This window comes from Lupinus angustifolius, chromosome LG05 (assembly GCF_001865875.1).
Source record: "Lupinus angustifolius cultivar Tanjil chromosome LG05, LupAngTanjil_v1.0, whole genome shotgun sequence".
Classification (NCBI taxonomy): domain Eukaryota; kingdom Viridiplantae; phylum Streptophyta; class Magnoliopsida; order Fabales; family Fabaceae; genus Lupinus; species Lupinus angustifolius.
In genome coordinates, this window is record NC_032013.1 from 414,362 (window position 1) to 430,125 (window position 15,764).

Consider the following 15,764-nt stretch of genomic DNA (forward strand, 5'->3'; position numbering starts at 1 on the left):
GTTGGTTGGTCATTTTTTATAAGCAAAATATATATATTAAAGAGCATAGGGTGCTTGCTCATAAACAATAATGACATTGTAAAGTTTACATTTATGGCATTTTTCCTATTGAAAAAACTCTTACAAATTGGCCTTCAATGGATTAATACTTTAATTTTTCTAAGCAAAGAATTGTACTAATATAACGAGGGTATAAGTGGTGATTAACCAAATATAAATGATGGACAAAAATCAATGATTATAACACCATTTTTCAAAGTTGTAATTAGAGATACACATTTTTCCCGAAACCATCTTCATGATGGCACTTGAGTCGAGTCTATTACCTTTGTATAGGTGAACGGTAAATAAATAAAAAATCGAACTATTTAGTGTTAACAAAAGTGGGTACGAATTTATTAACAAAATTGGCCAACTTCTACATAACCCTAAGTGTTAGATGAAGTAGTTATGATAAGCAGTGTGTGGAAATATTAAGTTATGATAAGTAGTGTGTGGAAATATTAAGTTATGGCCAACTTCTACATCTTTTTCTGAACCAATAATACACTCATACAAATTTCTTGCATAAGTTGGATTTTTATCAATAGCTTCATAGCCATAGATAATATGAGGCTATAAGCATTCCTGATTATGGGTACTACCATTTGTAAAAGTATACATTTTTGGCAAAATCTTGTACTTATAAACAATTGTGATTATGATTATGGTTATGATTGTTACTCTTGATTATGAACATTGTCATTATCGTCATCACAATGTAGATTTTAGCCTTTGTAGTGTGAAAAAAACGTGACTGGAAATTTGTTTTTAAATCCAATATGGTAAGATGATGCTCGATGAAGCTGCATCATTGTGATTTAGGGCCACATATGCATCAATTGCAAAGTGATGTAATTGTGGTGATCATCACACACAATACCACAACTATAACGGTTGATGTTCTCCACAATATCAAACTATGAATCCCAGTGACATTACTATAGGCTAGCATAGTTTTGTGTAAAGCCTTAAAGTTGTCCAATAATTAGGATAAAGAGTTTAAGGAATGAGATGAATGAGTTTGTGGAATCGAGTTTCACCCAAAAATCGACGCTGTATTTTGAAGTAGATTAACTTTTGATACTCTTAGCCGGGTTTAAACAATCACAAAAGTTTGGGTCAGCGGTTGCCAAAATGGTCATAAAACTCAATCCACTTTTGAAACCGCCGCAAATGTGTCTTGTGACGGCTGAAACCGCCGCAAATGTGTCTTGTGACGGCTAAAACCGCCGCATGCAAGAAAAACCGGTTGAAGTAAAACCAGCCATCACTAATATTATGACAGCGTAAGAACAAATTACTATTTCTCTAATTGTTTATCTTATGAAGGAAAAATATATATTAAAATAGTATAAAGGGTACACCAGCTATATATAGAGAGATAATCTATAATTCACTTTCTCTTCTATACTCGTGTAAATTGTAAGCCTTTACCATATTACAAGTCCTTTAATTAGCCTCACGTATTTGTGGATATTTCCAGCTCGAACATAATTGTCTCTAGTGTGAGGATACCTGTGGGAAATCAATTTAGCTGAAAATCCTCATTGAATCCTTACTTTTAATCAAATCTATCACTTGTAAGTAATCTGAAAAAATTGTCTCTAAGACCATTTTCTTTCCTCAATAGTCTATAGATCAAACAGACCAAAATGAAAGCATTCACCACGAAGGGATTAATTTATTCCCAACCTTAAAACCCGCATGGCATAAAGTGAGTATTAAATGTGTTATGGACAAAAAAAAAATAAAGGTACATTATGTTGTAAGTTGAGAAAATTACAAGTTTGAAGTTAGAAGATATTTAAAGAGGGGCAATTATAAAAGGTATATGGTAGGTTTTGCAATCCAATCATAATAGGTTATTGTAGCCTCGTTCCTCTTTCCATTGATCCACATTCAGAGTTTCATCATTACAGATTGTTGAAGAGAACGCTTGATTGAGTTGAAGATAACATCATTTCTAACCAACCAAGTAGACCATATTGTTGCTAACCAATTTATGTTCCAGAGTTTCTACTTTTTTTATGCTTTGTCATGCCCATGTGCATAGTAAAATGATGAATTGCATCAAGTGGTAGAAGAGTACTATTGTCCACCCAACTATATATTGATTGTCAAACATAGTAGGTAGATCGAAGATGCATAAATGTCCACACGTTGCAGAAGATGCATAAATGTCCTCCTCTTTGGCCTAAGTTATACTTTCATAAATTTTATAATGTGTTATAAGACTAATGGGAGACAACTATGACATTAATCATCGTAGAAATCATTTTACATAGGATATCTAAAAATAACATTATCTTCAACTTCAAGTAAACTTCTATTAAGGACATTGTTGACTCAATAAAAGTAAAAATATGGCTTTTTCAATGGAAAATCACACAACAAAACTACGGTTTATGGGGACTGGCTCACAAATCATCTGGATTGTCTTTAAGATATTTATTAACTTCTTTTTCTTCTTTTTTTTTTCTTTTTTCTATTCTTCTGGAATGTCTATGTGCATCTTTTAGTACCTTCCGTATTTTTTTAATAAAATTATTTTGCTGATAAAAAAAACATTTGACAGTATTTTAACAAATGGTCTAATGATTCTAGATAAATTTTATAGAAAGCATAAGTTCATTGTATCCAAAGACAATATATATTCCATACCTAAAATCCAATTTGTTTTAGAGGAAAAAATATACAACCCTACATATATAAGAAGCAATGTCATACATAATAATCTTCTCATTGAAGAATCTCAATGGTCTCCATCTATTGTAATTGGGTTGGGGTTGCTTTGACATCTAATATTAGTGAATGGTTAATAAGCTCATATAATGATTGAGCTTGTCAATCATAATCGGTTTGGTTAACATATTTGTTGCCTTTTTTAAAGTGTGCCTTTTCTAGAGTAATATATGCCTATATGCTACCAACTTTCTCATCTTATAAAATCTCATATCAGTATATTTGGTCCTAGCATGATATATCTGATTCTTTGATAAGTAGATAGCATTGTAAATGTTGTAATGTAATGAAACTTCACCTTGATGAACGCATAACTCATTTACTAGTCCCATAAGTCACATAGCTTTCTTAGAAGATGTACCAAAGTGTCATGTATTCAGCTTTAGTTGTTGAAATAACAACAACATATTGAACCGATAATTTTCACATAATTGACCTGTGTGCAAGAGTGAAGATAACAAGTCATCTACATAGTCTGAATCCACATAACCAACCGCTAAAGGATTACCTTCTTGGTTGCAAAACATAAAATTAAACAATAACCTATAATTCCTATAAAATATCTAAAGTTTTGATTAACAACCTTCCAATGTACTTCCCTATTTTCTAAGTGTACTTGAAAACTAGGGTTATTGCCTACATCAAGTCTAGTTTAGTTCAAATCATTGCATATACAAAACAAACAATTACACTAATATAGAGATCATTTAACATGTATTCATTCTACATTCCCAAGGTGAACATGCAATTTTTTCCGATGTATTTTTTACATTTTTTACAAAAAATAAAATTTTAAATTACTAAAAAGGATATTCTGGTCATTTTGTGAGCTTATAGAATCAACTAATCATGTTTACACATGTATGATATTTTGTAATTTTTGAGATTTTATAGAATAACACATAATGTTTTGTTCAAAAATATTTTGATAATTTCTGAAGTCTAATAAAATATATTTTTTGCCAGAATAGGGATTTTTTTAATTATTATATAAAAAATTATTTTTAAATGTCCGAAACCAACTTTATTATATATTTTTTTAATTGTTTGGTTTTTTAAACATCAATTAGAAAATCATTAGGTAACAAACAATTTTATTTTAATTTATAAATTTAGAAAATAATGAATAAAACTTTTTGTTTTTTTATGTTACATTTTAAATAAAAAGTAGTCATAAATGTAGTAGTTACAAAAGATTCACTATAAATACTATGCAATAGGAAATAAGTGCATGACAGATGGACAATTAGTTTTCAACATCTTTTAAACTCACACTCGTTAGATATATCACCCAATAATATTATTCTAAAAACTTTAAACTATGACATTTTAGTCGTCATGAGTTTAGAAAATCTTTATAAAGAATGATGTAGGGAGATAATCGTTATATTAACTCATAATATATCTCATTACTTTAAATTATAATATAATAACTTTGAACATAAAGATGAATCATCATGAAAACATGATCAAATTGTGAAATTGCCTCCCCTCAATTGTAGCCTTGAGAATTTGTCTGCATGTGCTAAAAACCACTCAATGGATCCCATCAATAAACAACAACCTACTAAGTGCACTATGATTATCTTTTAAAGAAATATTTTAAATGCATGTTATTTCTTTGATAAATAAAAATTATAAAACACGCGAAGAAAACTTAGAGTGAAGTCAATTGAAAATAATGTTACCTATAATTATAATTATAGAGAACCCTTTTTCATTTTTCTTGGGTTTATCTTTTCTTTTTAATCTATTTCTCCTCTTTCATCTAGGTGCACATCTGTTGTCTCACGTTTAATGTCACTCTATGTGGCATGACCCTATAATTGGTTGAAAAAACATATTTAATTTGTAAGTAATTTCCTAACTAATCAGAAGGTCCTAGCATATGGAGTGATCCTAAGTGTAGGACAGAAGAAGATATGTGCACCCCTTTCATCCTTTTTTTTTTTTTGGTTTTCCAGATGTATCATCGCAATGGAGACAATCATGTACCACTTGCTTAAGGGGAATCAAACATGTACTACTTGAACTGATGCTTGTTGGTAAATATAAAGAATACCTTTCATCTTATTTGGTTGTGCTGCTTGATTTTTGTTGGTTTGAAGACTAAAATATAAAATTAAAAAGTTTTTCTCTGTTAACCCCTTACACTACTAACCTGAATTTTCATTTCCTAATTCTTATTTTTTATGAAAGAATTCACCTTTGATAACGAGTGTCAACTTTTATATCTTTATCACATACAAAATATTTCAATCAATCATACAACAATATATGTCAACTACTGCTATTTTATAAACTTAAGAGATTTCTATAATTATATAAGAAAGTGAACACATATGCTGACTAGGATGAATTATAAATAGTCTATTGCAAAATCAAATAATATCTTAACCTATATAATTATATAGTAATAATAATGATAATTTTCTGTACCAATGGTATCTTCTTACCTTTTTTTAGATAACAAAATAATCTTTTTGGGTTGTGTGAATGTCCCTCCTAACAAATGTCATTCTTAGGAATCGGACTCTTAATTTTAGTCATCTTGTAAATCTAGTGGTGCCTTACATCATTAGACTAACATTTTATTGATATAATAATAATGATAATTGTAATATCCAAAAAAAACTATATTTTCGTAATTAATTTTGAACAGCATATTATAGTTTTATTTTATGATAAAATAAGTACAGTTATATAATGAATTTACTTTAATAAGGTATTTAATGTCAAGATAAGAAATAGTAATAGAACTTTATTGTTATTATATTCTTATTGTTTGATTATCATTATTATCACTGTTCATTATATATGTATGTCAATATATTATTTGATTTTGAAGGAAATTAATTTTATATATAGTTTATCTTTTCTATCCTTATTATTACATATGTTTGGTTCCTTATATAATTTATATTTTTCTTTCAACTTTATAAAATAGTATTATTATTATTTTCATCGCTATCATTATTGTGATAATATGTTGAAATATTTGATTTGTGATAATATTTAGAAGTTTATAACTGATGTAAATAAATAATAAATAATTTTGAGTAAAAGATTTTACCTTTTAAAAAATAAGAATAGGACTAATAAAGATTTGAATTAGTATATGAGGATGAGAGAGAAAAGCCTTTTAACTTTAGATTTTAGTAACTAAACCATAAAGCCTAACACTTAGAGAAGATGGAAGAGGAGAAAGGGGGAAAAAGAAAGGAGAAGAAAGCATGGAAAGGGGAAAAAGATCTCCATGAATGATAGGTAGGGGTGGAAAGAGGGCAGGTAAGGTTTTACCTAAACAGGTTGGGTCTGATCAGGTTTAGGGTTGGGTTTGGGTTCAAAAAATAGACTCGGTCAATATTTAGGATCGGGTATGGACCAAACATGACCCGACCCATCCTATGGTTACTTACTCATTATGTTTGTATGTGCTTCTACTCAAATTTGTATAGAGTAATGATACCCTTTTGGTCGAAAGTATCATTTATTCTTTAATTTTTCCATAATATATACATGGTTAATAATATATATATATATCGTTTTATATCTCGAACTACATATTCATAATAATAAATAATATTGAGAAGTCTTTATCTAAAATAAGTATCTATTATATTTAATCGGGTCTAGGGTCAGGTCGGGTATAAAGGGTGACTCGATCGCTATTTAGGATCGGGTCTAGGGCCGAGTTCAAAAAAGTGATCCGACCAATATTTAGGGTCGGGTAAGGACAAGCCTTAATCCATCTCAACCTAGCTCATACTCACTTGTAGGTCTATATAGCATAAAGGAGTCTAGGTCTGGCATGTTGGTTTCTTAAAAAAATAAAAGTTTAGGTTTAACATGTTTAATAGTCTAACCTAGTCTGTTAACATGTTTAAAAGCATATTATATTGTATGACTAATGCGATTTAAATGAAATCAACCGGTATGACTAATGCGATTTAAATAAAAATCGGCCGATATAATAAATTTTAATCGGTATGATTGTATGACCGATATAATTATCGTATCATACTAGTATGTGGACCAGCCAAATGATTTTGTAATGGAATTGACCAATACAATACGATTTTCATAACAATGATTAGTTAAGCTTTCCATTTGCTACTAAAGGCCAAAGTGATTTTAAATTGGTCCTTAACTCCAATACCCTCTAGTTATTTGATTTAGAAAATTTGAGTCTATCTAGTCCATTTAATTAAGTTCTTCCCAAATAAGTACTCAATAAGAAATTTCTCTACATTTAGGTAAGCACCCGAATCATTTCACTACAATCATGGTCGAAGATAAACAAAGATTTAATATAGCCCCACCTAATTTGTTCAATCTCATTATAATATAGTTGAGAAAATTCCAATTGATTTTTTTACATGAATTTTTAAAGTCTGCCTTAAGAATTTCTTCAAAATTCATGATTAAAAGTAGTATTGATTTAGGGTAAGAAATTAATCATTTTTGAGGTATGTGGCTGCCTCTCTCAACAAATGTCGTTCTAATGAATTGAACTCTTGACCTTTTGGTCATCCTAGAGATCTAATAGGTCTTACACTATTAAACTAATATTTTGTTTGTATACATAGTATTAATTTGATATAGAAGGACAGAATCGTTGTATGAATTTGGAATATGCTATGGGCCTTAAGAATCATATTTTCTTGAATGACCCGTGAAACAAAAAAGCCTTAATACATAAAGCTTTGCAAACAAGGCAAAGATGGATTGCAAAGATACCTTAAATACTTCTATAGGTATTCCTTATAACTTAATCGGTTTTAAAAATTAAATTCATGAAAAATCTATGTAAATAAAAAATAGTATGATGCAAGAGAAATATTATTTCATTCACCAATCTAGTTTTAAGAACACATGTTTAATGACTTAACAACAATTGTTAACAACACGCATTTAATAACGTCGTCTTCCCATAACTGGTTGCTTTTCCTAGAGCTCACGATAATATCTTTCTCTAGAACCTCCAAGACCTCGTCTTTCTACATTATCCTTTTACTTTGTCTTTCTTAGTTGTCTTTCTACATTGTGGTTCTATATGTGCCTAATAAGTATTCATTGTTGGGATGTTATTCACTATCGCCTCGTCAAGCGATGCCAGCTAGGTCAACCTCACCTTCCACACCACCCATTTGACACAATTCCTCGCTCTTACAACACTCTCACTATTGAATTTAGGGGTGAGCCGGACTCAATCTTACCCGCCCACCTAGTTTGATTCGATCATGATCGGATATGAATATAGTCAGGTTTCATCAAGTCTAGGGCCAAGTCTGGGTTCAAAATTAGAACCAGACAATATTTATGGTCGTGTAAGGGATAAACATGACCTAGTCTGTCCCCACGGTCATCCACTCGTCATGTTTATATTTGTCTATTCAATTTTGTAGAGAGTAATGATATCTCTTTAGCCCAAAGTATCATTGATTATCTATTTTTATCATATATACATATATGTACATAATTAACAAAATGTCTACATGTATATATATCTTTTCATATATTAAATTACATATTCATAATAATAAATAATATTGAAAATATTTTATCTAAAAGATATATGTATTATATTTAATCGGGTCTAAGGTTGAGTTAAGTTCAAAAGCTGACCTAATCAACATTTGTCATCAGGTTAACATTGGGGTCTATGATCAAATTCAAGTTCAAAATAACTCAACCAACATTTATGGTCGGGTAAAGAATAAACATTATCGGCTCATGCTTACCCCTTGTTGGATTATCTTGAATCACATTCCTCTCCTAGCCCTCCTCTTCTACTCTTCCATCCTTCCACCCTCTTTTATCTCATTGTTGACACAATGGTAAAAAATGAATTGTTATTTTAAGCACCCTTGAATAGTAAATATTGTTTCTCTATATTTTTCTACATATAAGAAACCCATCTAGGCTTTATTAAAGTTTGTTGTTCATGGTTGAAGCCAAATTCAAAATATATTGTATTTTATTATGAATCACACGTCACATAAGTTATGGATCATAGAGGATAAGTCAGAATAGCCACAATTACTTTAAGCATTGAATGGTGATGAATTCTCAAGTCTCATCCACAATTCAGGTAAATCATATTCATACACAAGCATACGTTACCAATCACAAGTGGCATGGTATGCCAAGAAGGCATCATAATAAGTTTCTTAAAAATTGGAAATAATATAAGTAGAAACATGTCAGACCATACTTTGTATTAAATAGTCATAGTCTATATAATATGTAGGAGTCTGAATTTGACTTATTAGTCTGTTTAAAAAAAATCAAAATTTAGGTATGATCTGTATAAAAGTCTGGTCTAATCCATTAATCTGTTTAAAAGTCTGTTATACTATATAATATTAAAATAGATCATCATATCTATATTTAAATAAATTAATATTCCTACTTTTAATTAAATTCTTCTAACCCTAATTATATTAAAAATATATATATATAATATTATTTATATTAAAGTTATATAATATGAACATATTATATAATATAATTAAATAGATAGTCTGTTAGACTTATAAGCCTTTTGGATAGCCTAAAGTCTGACCTGTTAGAGTAAATAGGTTTTTCAAAAAGCCTGAACATAACCTATTTACGGGAAAAAACCCTAATCTAACTTGGCCTGATATAGGTCAAGTAATAAACCATGAATAAAGAATCTGACCTATTTCCACATTTATTAAAAAAGACATCTGTATACTCCAAAAAAAATTAGTTTTTTAGAATAAAGTAGTGAGAACCTTGATTATATATAAAAACATTCAATACCATTTATCACATTATCTACACATTATAATATATAAAACTCTTCTCCATATATATATATATTTTCCTCATACATTTATAATAAGTAATATATAATAAGTGAAATGATAGAGTTTACGTGTATAGGGGCATTAACGTAAACACATCTTTGTCATCTTCATCTTCATTTCTTCTTCATTGGGTTATGTTATTGATCTTCAACATAATTGTGGGAGTGACTTGAAATCAAAACAAGCGCTCCCAAAACCCACAAAAATTCAAATGGGAAGAGCTTTTGTGTATGTTATTCTTGGTGGTGGTGTTGCTGCTGGTTATGCTGCCCTTGAATTCGTTAATAGAGGCATCTCCAATGGTGAACTTTGTATTATTTCTCAAGAACCAGTGAGATTTTATTCTAAAGTTTATTTCTTTCTTCTTATATCTTTATTGGGTCACAATCAATTTTTCATTTTGTTCACTATTTTATTGTTTCATACACTTTTTCAGATTTCTCTAATGTTTATGTTACTTTTGATTTAATTGGAAATTAATGTTTTTTTGATTTTAAGTATTGTCTCGGCTTATAGGATTGTGAATTAAAAAAGTTAACAATGATTTAGGTAATATGGTTTTTTATAGACACGATTTAATGATATAGCATTATGGTATCGTTTGATGTTACGGTTTAATGAATGTTGTGTTGATTTTAAGTAGTGTCTAAGCTTCTAGGATTGTGAATTAAGAAAATTAACAATGATTTAGGTAATAGTGGTTTGTTTATAGACACGATTTAATGATTTAACATTATGGTATCGTTTGATGTTGTAGCCGATCTCACCTAGTGGAATAATGCCAATTTTATTACCCTCTCATGTATGAAGTAACAAATTTATGTTGATATATGTTAATTGTTGTTTTGTATTAGGAAGTTTATAAAATTTCAATGACTATATTTCAGGTTGCTCCTTATGAGAGACCTGCATTAAGCAAAGGTTTTTTACTTCCAGAAGGTATACATAGACTCTCCCCAAATGCTCATGGGACCTTTTAATTTGACCTTTTGGTCTACCTGAGAATCCCGTCGGGTCTTACACCACTAGATCAACGCCTTGTTGGTAACTGCATCGGGAAGATTGAATGCTTTGTTTTTGTATGGTTCAAATATGACAGATAGATTATGCTACTTCTTTCCTGTTTTGCATTGCCAATCTTTCATCCCTATTTGCTCAGCTTCTTTGATCTTGATGCTTACATAATGAATTATTGCTGAAATAATCTCGTAATGTGCAGCTCCTGCTCGCCTTCCATCGTTTCATACTTGTGTCGGTGCAAATGAGGAAAGATTGACTCCAAAATGGTATAAAGAACATGGTAATTATAAATATTTTTTATCACGATGTATTATTCTTTTGTTCGGCTATTCCTTGTCTTTTTCTATTTTGAATATGTTCTGTGGTAGTTTTTATCCTGCATAAATATTTCACATATAATTCTATCAAGTATCAAGTATCAAGACCTGGTTTGACAATTGGTGCATCTAGATCAAAATTTTGCACGAACAAATCATCAACATATTCCGAGTAAATAATCGACAAGATGAAAAGTTGACTCGTTTTTAATATGTGTTGTGGTTTAGAGTCTATGATTGTGGTAAAATATTTTTCTAGCTTTGAGGCTGATGAGTGGAAATTAATGCTTAATGTTCTGTAATGTCAATGCTGAACTACTGCTTTGAATTTGTTACACTGTTTGATCATATCCACTTGCATTGTTGAGAAGCAATTCCGTGTAAGATGCTACATTTAACTCAAAGTAAGAACAGGGGTTTTGTTTTTTCGGTTTTGAGTTCTTAATCTTGTAATAAGTTAAGGATACTTTTTTGGTGAACCGAAGATTCTAGCTTGTTTACTAAGCGAACAATAATTTTTCCTCTCCCAAATATCTTATTCTTGAAGTTGTTATTATTTTTTGTTTCAGGAATTGAATTGATTCTCGGAACCGCAGTTAAGTCTGCTGATGTGAAACGTAAGACCTTATTAACAGCAACTGGCGAGACCATAAGTTACAAGGTTCTTATTGTTGCCACAGGTGCTCGGGTATTAAAACTAATCTCTTATCGAGAACATTCTTAGCATAGATCAATGTGCTTATCTTTCTAAATAATTTCATGCCTACACGCCATGGATTTTCATAGAACAAAATGAAATGAGTGTTGACCTTCGGGAATTTGCTGCATGAATCAGAGGACCAAGGAACATTATATTTTCTCTTGGACTAACGTATCTTCTTAATGAATCATGATCATCCCAAATACTAATTTTCGAACGAAGACAATTACTTCATCAAGTTACTTTAGTTGTCGACTTCGCTTTATTTACAGTAGTAAACACATGTACAATGTCGTCTTCAGGCTCTGAAGCTTGAAGAATTTGGCGTGACCGGATCAGATGCTGAAAACGTCTGTTATTTACGAGATATAGCAGATGCAAATAGGCTTCTTGACGCTATGCAATCTGCTCCTGGAGGGAAGGCTGTTGTCATCGGTGGTGGATACATAGGCATGGAGTGTGCTGCATCTTTAGTGATCAATAAACTAAGTGTAACCATGGTCTTCCCCGAAGCACATTGCAGTGAGTGTTAACTTCAAGTTTTGTTTTCGGTTAACTCAATGTTTTTTGTGTAATTTGTATTTTTGCATGTATTAATCAGTAACTGTGGACTATTCTCGTCGCCCCCGTATAATTTCTTCATTTTATCAGAAGTCTTCACTTCAAACATTGATACATTTTTTGTTGATTACCCAGTGGCTCGTTTATTAACACCAAAGATTGCAACCTACTATGAAGAATATTATAAATCAAAAGGAGTAGAGTTCATCAAGGGAACTGTGCTTTCATCGTTTGATTTTGATTCCAACGGAAAGGTACAAAAAATTATCTTTGGAACTTTTTAATGATCTGGTATGTTGATAATAGATTTTTTTTTACGGAAACTTTTCTATTTAAAAACTAACGAAGTTAAGTGGATTGATGTCCGGTAATCATATTTATTTTCCGATACGAAAATGATTTAAAGAAACAACACCGTATTTCACAACGGTTCCGTGGTAACATTAGTTAACTGACATTTTTGCAGGTTACAGCTGTTAACCTTAGAGATGGAAGAAAGATATCCGTGGACATGGTTGTGGTGGGAATTGGTATACGACCCAACACAGGACTCTTTGAAGGCCAGCTTACTTTGGAGAAGGGTGGCATCAAAGTGAACGGAAAGTTGCAGTCGAGCAACAGCTCGGTCTATGCAATTGGAGACGTTGCAGCATTTCCGGTCAAAGTATTCGGTGAAACTCGCAGACTCGAACATGTCGATGCAGCGCGAAAATCAGCAAGACATGCTGTTGCTGCCATAATTGATGCAGACAAAAGTGGCGAATTTGACTATCTTCCTTTTTTCTACTCCAGAGTGTTCGCGTTGTCATGGCAATTTTACGGGGATAATGTTGGTGAAGTTGTGTATTATGGAGACATGTCAAGTGGTGAAACATTTGGAGCATATTGGGTTAGCAAGGGTCACCTTGTTGGGGCATTCCTTGAAGGTGGAACCAAAGAAGAGTACGAAGCAATAGCCAAGACCACTAGGTTAAAGCCAGAAATCGAAGACTTGAGTGAGCTGCAGCGGCAGGGTTTGGGTTTCGCGGTAACGATTAGTCAGAAACCACCACCAGTATCGTCACCAGTCGATGTTAGTTCCTCTGGCCTACTTTTGGAGAAACCACTGTTTGCTTGGCATGCTACTGCTGGGGTTATTCTTGCTGCTTCTGTAGCTGCACTCGCCTATGTTTATGGACGAAGACGCCGCAGATGGTGAGACTTATGATTTAGATATCATCACTTGTTCGACCATCTGTGTTAACTCCCTATGTCACTCCCTTGACCAGTTCAAGGGAGTGACATGGGGAATTGACACAAATAGTATGGAATAAGTGATCTTATTCTTGTTCCTCACGAAGCTGCATTCGTGTATTTTTATGGAAGATGTCGTCGATAACGAAGATTATTGGTGTAAGAAAATTCTAGGCAGATGCTGAAATTGTAACATTTGATATAGGCCTAGGATATAAGATCATATACCTTGTATGTTATCCAATTTATTGCACCAAATCCTTGGTTCTATTGTTCATACTTCATAATGTACCAAAAACAACAAAAACCTCCTTAGAAGCTATTGGTTGCAAAACTTGGGATTGCATTTTCAACAGGTAAACTATTTACCACTCTGAGCACAATCTTGATGATATATTGGAAGGTTTTTATGGCATATTCTTTCTTCTATGTGGGTCCATTGTAATTGTAATATATCTCTTAGATCCAATGGTCTAGATCTACTCATTAATTCAAACCATTGAATTTCTCAAGAATGAGTTATCAGGATGTGGAGTAAATTTTTTTACTTACCCTTGGAGTAAGTGGATATTCTCCCATATATATATACGAAGTAACAATTAATATGATCGATCATTGTATCTTATTTATCTTCAATATTGATCATTTAAATAAAATATAATGATATATATTAATCATTATCATTTCTACATGAATAATCTTTTCATGTAAGTTACTTCCTATTACAAAGCGAATAACTTAATATAAATTGGGCATTTTGGTCCTTTCACTCCTAGTCCATTGTTGAAATACCAATTCTACCCTTTTACATTGAACTGATGAGAACGTATCTGATAAGGCCATTTTGGTACATTCGCTACCCTCTCTCCCTTATCTTGTACACTATATAAATTGTTCAACCTTTGTTCTTCTTCTCTCGTTTTTTGAAGAAACAAGATAGCAATGGCTTCAACAACTCTTTCAATTTCAACCCTAACCCCTCTCTCTTATCCTACACCCTCTTCTTCTTATCCTACACCCTCTCTCTCGTTTTCTAACCCTACAAATTTCCCCACTCTCTCCCACCGCCGTCTCCGCCCCCTCGCCGCCGTCTCCGCCCCTGAGAAAATCGAATCCCTCGGCGCCGAGATCTCCTCCCTCACCCTCGAGGAAGCCAAAACCCTAGTCGACTACCTCCAGGAGAAGCTCGGCGTCTCCGCTGCCTCATTCGCCGCCGCGCCAGTCGCCGCCGCGCCAGGTGCTGCGGCCGATGCGGCGCCGGTGGTGGAGGAGAAGACGGAGTTTGATGTGTTGATTGAGGAGGTGCCGAGCAATGCGAGGATAGCGGTGATTAAGGCGGTGAGAGCGTTGACGAGCTTGGCGTTGAAGGAGGCGAAGGATTTGATTGAAGGATTGCCGAAGAAATTCAAAGAAGGTGTGTCGAAGGAAGAAGCTGAAGAAGCGAAAAAGCAGCTTCAAGATGCTGGTGCTAAAATTGCAATTGTTTAGGGTTTGTTTATTTGAATTTGCAATGTTTTTAACTTGTAATACGAACAAGGATTTAAGATAAGTGTTTTTTATCTATTTATTGTTAATCATATTTAATTCTCATTTTCAATGTTGATTGAAAACTGCATATTTGATAACTAGTGTATGTTACAAGAGTCAATGTTGTGAGAAAGTTGTCTAGAATTGTTGTCTAGTTTTTTTTCATGTTTATTGTGATGCTGTTGTTTTTGTTGTTACTACCAAGTGTATCCCTCGGTTTTGCGTAAAAACTAATCTCTTTCGTTTATATGTTCACTTCTAACAAGTGTCATTCCCGGAATCGAACCTTTACCTTTTGGTGTTTCTGGAGATGTTGCGTGGTCTTATACAATTTGACCAACACCTTCACCTTTTGGTGTAACTCCTAGAATCGAACTCTTGTCTTTTTGGTGTTTATGGAGATGTAGTGTGGTTTTATATAATTAGACCACCACCTTCACCTTTTGGTATCACTCCCAATAAGTGTCATTCCTGGAATCGAACCTTTCCTTTTTGGTGTTTCTGGAGATGATGCGGGGCCTTATACAATTAGAGACCGATATTGCGCTGATGTTTGATTTCATTTTTGAGGTGCTTGTTGCAAAGTGGATGTTAATCTGAAATGACATGAACTTTGAATGTAAATTGCATAATGCCTTTGTTTATGGATTGGGTTGAAATAATTCCTTTGAATAATTAAGGCTATGTTTAGATATTTGGATATATGATAATGGAATGGATTAGATCTGAATAAAATGGAGTGAAATTAAGAGAATGGTATGAAGTAACTATACCATTGTTTTGAAT

General features: G+C 32.4%; 2 protein-coding genes across 3 annotated transcripts; both read left to right on the forward strand.

The window, feature by feature from the left end:
• On the forward strand, window positions 9,704–13,804 carry LOC109347278 (monodehydroascorbate reductase 4, peroxisomal). 2 transcript variants are annotated; one of them, XM_019587010.1, is made up of 8 exons: window positions 9,704–9,951; window positions 10,508–10,559; window positions 10,840–10,920; window positions 11,527–11,645; window positions 11,960–12,179; window positions 12,354–12,472; window positions 12,685–13,430; window positions 13,555–13,794. In XM_019587010.1, exons 1-7 carry the CDS (start codon window positions 9,832–9,834, stop codon window positions 13,414–13,416), a joined length of 1,443 nt encoding a protein of 480 aa, XP_019442555.1. In that variant the 5' UTR covers window positions 9,704–9,831; the 3' UTR covers window positions 13,417–13,430; window positions 13,555–13,794. The 2 variants fall into 2 exon arrangements, with proteins under 2 accessions (XP_019442555.1, XP_019442554.1); XM_019587009.1 differs by having other exon boundaries at window positions 12,685–13,804.
• Window positions 14,354–15,048, forward strand: LOC109347279 (50S ribosomal protein L12, chloroplastic-like). The gene has a single exon (XM_019587012.1). It carries the CDS (start codon window positions 14,394–14,396, stop codon window positions 14,937–14,939), a length of 546 nt encoding a protein of 181 aa, XP_019442557.1. The 5' UTR covers window positions 14,354–14,393; the 3' UTR covers window positions 14,940–15,048.